This window comes from Lactuca sativa, chromosome 2 (genome assembly GCF_002870075.4).
Source record: "Lactuca sativa cultivar Salinas chromosome 2, Lsat_Salinas_v11, whole genome shotgun sequence".
NCBI classification, from domain to species: Eukaryota; Viridiplantae; Streptophyta; class Magnoliopsida; order Asterales; family Asteraceae; genus Lactuca; species Lactuca sativa.
The window spans coordinates 221,617,822-221,627,602 of record NC_056624.2 but is presented as its reverse complement, the minus strand read 5'-3'; the positions used below and the strand labels follow the sequence as shown (position 1 = coordinate 221,627,602).

Below are 9,781 nucleotides of genomic sequence, written 5' to 3'. Positions count from 1 at the left end.
GTTTGACATTTGGTCAACTTATGGGTTTTAGGGTGTGTGTTCTGAGGATTCGCCTCTATTTGATGTTTAGGTGATTTGGAGTAGTCTTCATTGTTTAGGGGTTGTTGTTGTGTGTTTGCTTTTATTGCGAGGTGAGTCTTCTTACTGTATTACCTATGTGTGCATGGTAGACTAGTTGAGTCTTATTTACTGATTGCTAAATATATGATGTTGAGTTGCTTATCTGTCTGTTTTATAAACATATGTGTTAAAAATGATATTTATAAATGTTGAAACTCTGTTTACATACCCAATATGATAGTTATGCATTGGTCAAAAGTGGTTATAAAACATTTGTTGTAGTTATGTTGTCAAAATCTGGTTATAAAACATTATAGTGGTTATGTTGTCAAAATCTGGTTATGAAACATATACAGTAGATATAAACTGACAAACATTTTCTTGGTAACTTTGACATTTGAAGTTAGGGCACGAAAATGTTTAAAACCACACCCACTCAATGGCTTACATGAAACATTTAATCACACTGGTTGTAATACTTAGCAAGACCCCTGACCTATAACCATTAAATTTTAAGTGGGTGGGAGAGTTACTATAGATTTATAAGGGCTGACACCCCCACCTGCAGTTGCTAGCTACAGTCTAAACATTACGACGTCTGATGAAGCGTCGGGAGGGGCAACAACTAGTTGGCAGCTCGATTATAGGGACTCATGTAACGTTGAGAGCGTTCTAAATACATCTATATATAAGATGGGGAAAGACATTTATATATACCGTAAAATTAAAGTTTTTTGTTTTAAAAAATAAATTTATATAAGCTGAGAAAGCAGTTATATATAGTCAAAACATACTTTTTGGTTTAAAAAGTATATTTATATAAGCTGAGAAAGCAGTTACATATAGTGAAAACATACTTTTTGGTTAAAAAAGTACATTTGCATAAGCTGAGAAAGCAGTTATATACAATCTAAACATACTTTTTGGTTTAAAAGGTGCATTTATATATTAGTTGTGAAAGCAGTTATATACAGTCAAAACATACTTTTTAGCTTAAATAGTACATCCATATATAATTTGGGAAGGCAATAATATAAAATAAACACATACTTTTTTGTTTAAAAGTACATTTGAGTCAAACATTTCAAACTTGTGAACTCACCAACATTATGTTGACGCTCTTTCAAAACGCATGTATTCTCGTGAATTGAAGAAGATGGAAGTCATACACAGCAAAACAATCATGGGATTACAGTTTATCTATCATCTTTTCATATTTTCATAGTTACCTAATTGTTAAGGTATACTCGGTATTTCATATTATCATGTACTCCTAGACAATGGATGTTGTAATTTCCTTTTATCATTAATAAAAGTTTATACATTATGCAATGTTGATGTATTGTTCTATGTATGTAAATGACTGTGATCCATGATATCGTCTGACAGCCCGACATTTCCGCCGCTGATAATGGTGTGACAAGATGATCGAGATGGTCGACGAGAGGATTGCAACCACTCTGGAGGCTAAACGGTTGAGAGTCAAGGACATCACTTGCCATGGCAAGGCAGTGGGTCGGCCTCTCGTCTCGGTGGAAAGGAAATATTGGGTTCCTAGTATGTGGTGGTTTGAGGAGATAGACAGTGTATTGCATGCCAGATTTTTTCCTAAAAAGGAGAATGTTTGGTTCGCTACTGTAACGTCTGTAGATTTGGGCTAGACATTTAAGATATAATAAGTAATAATTATTCATCGTACCAACGATAAATATATAATTTTGATAGAATATTATTTAGGATAAATAATCTTAACCAAAGGTATAATAAATGTGACAAGGATTTTGTACATATAAGGAACACTTAAATCCAACTTTGTATGAAGAAGTTATGCTTCTTCGAAGTTTAGCGATTAACTGACACAGCTATGTGTGTCGTAAAATGTGAAATCTATATGGATTCCTCATTAGCCTAATCAATCTAAATAAAAAGTCGTAGTAACCGTGAAATCGAACTCGCGTGTATAGAGAACGTCCAAATCTGACTTCATATGAGGAAGTTATGATTTTTCGAAGTTTCAACGCAACTGTATTAGCACATAAATCAAAATCCAAATTGGTTTATTGTTAGGAAAAAACAGTCTAAACGAGAGTTGAAGATCTCGTGATTAGGATTTCGTCGATATAAAGACAACCGAGAACGGATGCCATATGCAAGAGTTATGATTTTACACTAACTTTAACAATCTAATCATGTTAAAAATACAACTTTAAAAATAAAGTGATAATTAGCAGATGGAGTCTTGACTAAAGTTGTAGATCTCGTCGATAGCTACGTGTGGATATAAAGAACATCAAAAACAGAGTTCGTATGAAGAAGATACAGATTTTTGAAGATTTATCGGCGGTGTCACATGCAGGAGGCACGACGCACGCTTCTAGAAGCCACCACGATGCTCCAACAATAGAATGTCACTTTTCTCGAGGAGGGCAGCCAACAAGATCCAGGGCACGGTGCGCCTCCAAGAAAATTGCCATATAAATAGTCTTTCATGCCCTCATTCCTCTGCACACCATTCCTAAACTTTCTCTCTAGTTCTTACACATGAAAATAGGTTCTTTCTTCGGAATTTCAGTGTATTTTAGTTTAGCAAAGCTCTGGGTATCTAGGCTTGACTAGTAGAAGCTCTCGGGTCAGAATTCCACCTGCGTAATTTCCCATTTTTCGATAAAATCTCTGTAAGTTAAGTTGCATTTATCTTAATTCATGTGTAACTTATATTTATAGTCATAGTCATTATTATGAACCTATAAATAAGATTTATTAGCGATTCCAAATCAATATATTGATTGATCTACTTACGGGTGTGATGTCTAGGCTAGATTTAGTGAGGTGTTTAAAGTGGGATTTCCAAATAGTATACTCTGTTTACTAAATAGACCCTACGTCCAATATGATTCCACATGGTTATTGCTTACTTGATAGATCTTGATATAGAAATTGGGATGGTTGAGGAATCTAGACTATCATTAGTCATGAGGAATATTAGACTAAGACTTAGCAACAATCATAACTAGGTAAAGTCAAGGGAAAAGTTGAGGTACTAGGCGAAACGAAGCCCAAATTCCAAGGCATCCATTTTTAACAAGTGGGTGTTACTTTCAACTTACACATAGATATGAACTATATATTAACTGCTATACGTGCTTATTATCCAGTGTTCTTAATATATGTATTATATGAAATAATATGATATGATTTTACTGTATAAATTAGTTTATCATATTTAAATTTGCATTGGGTAGGCCATGCATTTTAGTATCTGTAATATCGGGATCAGTCATTTAACAGAGTATAGATGACGACAATTGACTATTCTAGGTAGTCTAGTGGAAGAGTAGCAAGTTCGTCACCTATAGGTGTAAATGATCATACTTTTAAGGGAAAAAAGAAAGTTGTTCATTCAAATACTTTATCCCCCTCAGGGCTACCTTATTGACCCATATTACCACGGATTCCCCAAAGTAGTGTTGTCTACTCACAAAGATCCTTTAAGGTAGGTCTATTTGAGATTATCATTTTAGATCAAAGATGAGAATAACGAGAATGGGTAATCGGGCTAATTGTTTGTTGAGAAAAATAAATAAAATTATTGTGTGTTGAAAACCTTATGTGCTCACCAAACTCGCAAGTCTAACTCACTCAGTTTCTTTATATCATAGGTAGTCGTACGAATGTACAATGCACTGAGAGATTTGAGGAATTTAGGTCATTAGTACAATAACTTAATGTAAGGTCTGTAATGACTATATTTACGCTTATGTTTTGCATCGGTTATGACATCCCAAGTTTTAATAATTAATTGAAAAATATTTTTTCGGAAATATTTTTTAAGGGATAAATTCCGTTAAATTTGACTTTTTTTGGTTTGACTGGACTTGATTTTTTATTTTAATGGACTTCATTTCTTACTTGACTTTATGGTTTTGAATTCCGAATTTAATATCAGGCTTGAATAGGCTTATGGATTTGATTTTTAGGTTCGAAATAGGTTTTTTCTGATGGTAGAGGTGATGGTAAATTATTCCTATGTAAAGGTGGTGGTGACTTACTCTAGTGGTGGTTTTTGGATCTCTAAGGCTAAGGGGAGTGGTAACACTCTTAACACCTTGCCATGTCAGATTTTGGAGTGACACCTCATTTTTGACCATTTAACACATAATCTTAGCATTTGGGTGGGAGTGGTAACACTCCTAGCATTCCATTTTTTTCTAATTTAATTAAATAACTTTATTTTAATATAAAAACATTTTTTGTGCATAAATATTAAACAAATTTTATGCACACTGATACAAGCTTTTGTTGTTGATTCAAGAGCAATAAGATAAACATGATGGATATTTGGAGACAAACTTTGCTACATGATTTTGAACACCCGAGCAAACTCTACGGTGGTGGTGATAAGTTTCTATTGGAATGGTTTTATTATTGTGATTGCAATAAGATAATCTGGTAATGTAACCCAAACAAAAACAAATAGATGATATACATATTGATAATATGGTTTTATTATTGTGATTGCAATAAGATAATCTGTCAATTTCACCATGGAATCTGACATGAAGGTGTTTGAGAAGGTTAATCTCCCAAGAGATAAGAGAAGAACAAGACACTATTATGAATATTATTAATGCGAAACTACAACGTTTAAATACAAAAGTGCAGAAGAAATATGCAGCTACTTGCTAGGGAAATGGAAGGTGGTTTAACTACCTAAGAAGTGGATATCAATAAAACAGGAAAATGCATGCAATTTAAAAGGAACTCTTTTGACTTCTTGACTTGGTTATATGAACGTTTTACTTATTGAATCTACTGGTTCTTTTGATGATTCGTTTGGACCTTGATGGTCCAATTGGTCCTTCCTTGTTAGTTGTGTCTTGGGTTGTTAGTATAATCTATGACTGCACATCTCTCACAGGTATTTAATCGAACAGTTGGTGGGCCACTGAAAATTGTTTGGTTGGTTTAGGTAAGATTAGTTGTGTAACATCCAAATGATCAGAACTTAAACTAAGGTGTGCAATTCAAGAAACGTGGCTGAATCATCAGTTTAGCAATCTAAGTAATTAGAATTAGAATTGGAGTTACTATGATTCCACCCAATCAATAGATGAAAAGATGAAATTGAGCCTCAAGCTTAGAAAAGTCAATCAAATTGGAATTCTTCAACTTCTTCAACAACAATGAGTAGCAGTTGGACAATCAACTGGTACCGGGTGGGATGTCAAGTCCACCAAGCAAATTACACCATTTGTTTGCAAATAAAACGTAATATAATGGTAAAAAGGGGTATCAATCCTCGGGGAAATGGTTGTATTCAATCACCAAATTGATTATAATTAGACTAAAAAAAAGGGGGGGGGGGTGTTTGATTCCTTGAAAACTAAAAAAAAACTTGAATAATTAAAAATCTTGCAATTAAGCAAGTTGATGAGATGCTCAAAGGTTGGGAATAATTGGTTAACTATGGCAATTCAACACATGAACATTTATGTGTTTATCATTAGGATATAATACAAAGCTTATCCTTCATCCCAAATTGGTTATATCAATCATGAAGCATGAGATGCCAAGATTTCTCATAGGTAGTATGGAGGTTAGGGAACCTCACAACACACCTTCTTAATTAAGATCAAGAGTCAATTGAAGCAATTGATCCCAAGAAATCAATTAGCCTTAAGAATGAAGGAATCCTTAATTCCTAGAGGATGTCAAATGCTTACACATCCATAAAGGAGTTATGATTCATAAGCTAGAGATGATTTCTACCATCATAAAGCTTTTGTTCTAGATAAATTCAATGATCCAATGCAAAATCAAAGAAATAAATCAACAATTGCTCATTCAATTACTAAACTCATGATCAAAGCATCAAATAAGCATAAGAATTGCAAACTAGAATCATAAACATGGAATAAATTGATAATCAACATAAATCCTTCAAAACCCACAAACATTCATTGGTTTTCAGCCAAAGTCAACCAAATAAGAGTATTAGCCACTCATGGCAACAAAGTAACAAGAACAATAATCTAATTGCATAAAGAAACTACCTAAGATTTGGAAAGATGAAAGGAAATGGTTTCTATCTCCCAAAATTGCCTCTTGTAGGTCTCCAATAGTGAAAAATCGTCAATGAGCCTCTAGATCTAATCCCCCCAGAGTTATGGTGAGCCAAATGACCAAAATGCCCAAAACTGGGCAGTTGCGCGGGTACTCGTGTAGCTGAAATTCCACCCGCGCAAACGTTGTTGTGTTGCTATTGGCTCCTCATTCCTCCACTCCACCCTTCCACTACCAAAGATTCATTTGGTCCCCTCTATATCCATGTGATTTGAATTTAGCCAATCACCTTCTAGCTTCTAAAATGGATGCTCCAAGCCCAAATTAATAATCCATGGTCCAACTTCACAACCCCACTTCATCCAAGCCTTTATCTTTTTAAGCCCAAATCTCCATTGGTGGATCCGCCAAGCCCAATAATGCATTGGAAAGCCCACTAAGCCCGACTCCAGTCAAACCACAACCGCAATGAGCTCCAAAACCCTGCAAAATTCCTCATGCAACATAAAAAAACACCCGGTACAATCCATACTAAAGAAAATAAAGAATATACAATGCAATACTAATAAAAAGAGCTAAAAAATCTAAAATAAACTAGTAAAAATAAGGAAATAAAATAAGCTATCAAATCACCCCAAGCTTAAACCTAACTTGTCCTCAAGTTAGAACAAGACTAAAATGAGCTCGGGATGAGCTAAACGAAAAAGGAAAAAGAAAGGTACCATAGAACTTGGTCAACATCAGTCAACATGGTCAGAATTAGTCCTTCATGGACCCTACGCATCTTCAAAATGTTCCCCGCTTTAGAGCCATAAACCACATTCTCAACCACTTGACGGGAGAATAGATCACGGTTGGATGTAGTCGCGGTGTGCAAGACAAAGGAAACAGAGATGCGCCCAGTGGGGGCACTTTAAGTCACCAATGTAGACTATAGTGCACGAAGGAAAGGCGCCTCTTCACACACTATGATTCCTATATTTGTCAGGATAAAGTGTATAGTACGACATAGGGTTTTGTAGCGCGGCCTCCGCGCAAACATCCGACTTCAGAGGTTTCTTCCTTGTACTGTCCTTTACAGTCTACCGTCTCATCGTCAAGGCCTTTTCTCACCAAAAATCAAAAATCAAAAATAAAATAAAATAATAAAAATTCTACTTAACCTAAACTTAAACCTATCAACTTAAATCTTCAATCTTGAACTTTTGTTATTTGGTCTTCAGCCTCTTTGATGCTTGATATTCAGTCTTCTTAAATCTTCAATTTTTTTTTAATGCTAAAGCCTTGAACTTGGATTCTTGTTCTTCTTTTTGTGTTGCTCTTTTTCTTCATTTTTCTTCTTTGTTTTTGTTGCTTTTCTTAATCCTATTCATTGTTTCTTTTTGTCTTCACTTTTCCAATTTCTTCATTTTTTTTGTTTTCTTCTTTGAAGGTCTAAGGAATTTCACCATGTAACATAGGATGGAGGCTAACATGAACGCCTAATGATCATTGAAAATGTGCCAAGATCAACTGAAAAGGGTGGGGAATGACTCAAAAATGGTTGTTACCGAAAAGACTTGGTCCCAAAAGATGTGAATTGGGGGACCCACTTCAAAATTCATCAAGCACCTCAATGCAAGGTGTGATAAACAAAATCTATCTAACTATCTACTCTAGACTCCTAAAAAAATAACATATCTTAAAAAGGTGGTGAGAATCTAACTAAGTAAGGCTCGGATGAGACTCGGGAGTACTAAGGGGTACTCCCCCCCAAAATCAAGATGCGAGTCTTCAATATCTTCAATGTCTTCATAATACCTTACCGGGCTAATCTTTGCTCGCACACATTGGCATGACCAACCACATCCCTCCGCACCTAGACCCAATCAAGCTACCTGCATTTGACCCCCACACAAGCGATCTCAAAGTGTTCTGTGAGGCCCAAAACATGTTCCATTTATCAAATACAAGGAATTCCATATCAAGACCCGGGACCAATCTATGATTCAATACTTATGACTCAGCACTATGGTACCTATAGGGATGAGAAGACAAGAGAGAACAAAAATGCATGAACTTAAACTAGAATGCATCTAAAAAGCATGAAAATTAGAAAAGAAAGAAAGAAAATATGCAATATTTTTGAATTTTTATGCAATTTTTATGAATGACCTAAATAAGTTACTCTAAATGCAACTATATATAACCTAAATGCAATAAAAATAAAAGATAAGAAATACCTCACCCCAAGCTTAAAATTAAGCATTGTCCTCAATGCTTAGGATGAGAGTAAGGAAGGATCATACTGGGATCAAGGTGGAGGAGGCTCGCGAGGACGGTACGGAAGCGACACATGGGTCGTACAATGATGTGTTGGTGGAGTTCTTGGCCGCCTAAATACACACGGATGAAAGCTTGGTCGCGCAAAGGAAGCATATGCAATGACTCAAAATTTTATTATGAAATGACATATTTGCGTGGGTACCCTCGCAAACTTTGCGCGGGTTGGGGGCAGCCGCGCGCACACATCAGAATACATCCCATGTTTGGGTAATTTGGAACTCGGAATCTGCGCGGCTGGGGGTTGGGTCGCGCAAGGGTTGCGCGGGTGGCAATCGGTCGTGCAAGCATTTATGCGGGTGAGGAACCGACTGTGCGCATACATCAGAATGTACGTCATGTTGGAATAATTTTTAGCTAGGATTTGCGCGACGGGGGCTAGGCCGCGCAACTGTTGCGCGGACACCCGCGCAAATTGCAAATTTTTGGCATTTTTTCGAAATTCACCAAAATCACTAGAAGACTTCTATATACTTATTTTTAGGCCAACTTAGAGTTTAAAAACACCCAAAACTTCAAGCGGAGATTATTTATTCACAACGCATTTATTTAACATCTTTGCCAAGACATAGTCCCGCTTCCGTCAATCTTTGTAATTCAGGTTTTCCAATGTTATGTTATCAAATTCTCCCGTGTCAAAGCCTTCATAAAAAGGTTTCAAGCGGTGCCCATTCACTTTGAATATTTGATTTGTGTCTAAACTCTTAATTTCAACTGCACCATGATCAAACACTTTTATAACAATAAAAGGTCCGTGCCATCGAAATCGCAACTTTCCCGGGAATAGCTTTAAGCGTGAATGATAAAGAAGAACTTTTTGGCCCGGAATAAAATGCTTTCGAGTAATGTGCTTGTCATGAAACGCTTTTGTCTTGTCTTTGTAGATGCTTGCATTTGCATAAGACTTGTTCCTCAACTCCTCGATTTCTTGAAGTTGCATTTTTCGGTGCTTTCCACTTTCTTCAAGATTGAAATTGCACTTTTTAACCGCCCAATATGCCTTGTGTTCCAATTCCACCGGTAAATGACAAGACTTTCCATAGACGAGGCGGAATGGAGACATACCAATTGGAGTTTTGTAGAGGTCCCATACGCCCACATTGCATCTTCTAACTTCAAGCTCCAATCTTTTCATGTAGTGTTGACCGTCTTCTCAAGAATTTGTTTGACTTCTCGATTTGACACTTCGGCTTGGCCATTTGTTTGTGGATGATAAGCGGTCGATATCCGGTGTGTGACACCATATCTCTTTGTCATGGCTTCCATAATTTTATTGCAAAAATGAGTGCCCCTATCACTCACCAAAGCAACTTCAAGAAGTCAAATACCATTTTAG

At 36.1% G+C, this 9,781-nt stretch overlaps 1 protein-coding gene across 1 annotated transcript; it reads right to left on the bottom strand.

The window, feature by feature from the left end:
- Nucleotides 1-9,028: 9,028 nt before the first annotated feature.
- Nucleotides 9,029-9,580, bottom strand: LOC111879885 (uncharacterized). The gene has a single exon (XM_023876318.1). The coding sequence runs from the start codon at nucleotides 9,578-9,580 to the stop codon at nucleotides 9,029-9,031; it is 552 nt and encodes a 183-aa protein (XP_023732086.1).
- Nucleotides 9,581-9,781: the final 201 nt, after the last annotated feature.

Excerpts from the sequence above, each read along its gene's own strand:
- LOC111879885 (XM_023876318.1), bottom strand. The coding sequence starts at position 9,580 with ATGAAAAGATTGGAGCTTGAAGTTAGAAGATGCAATGTGGGCGTATGG.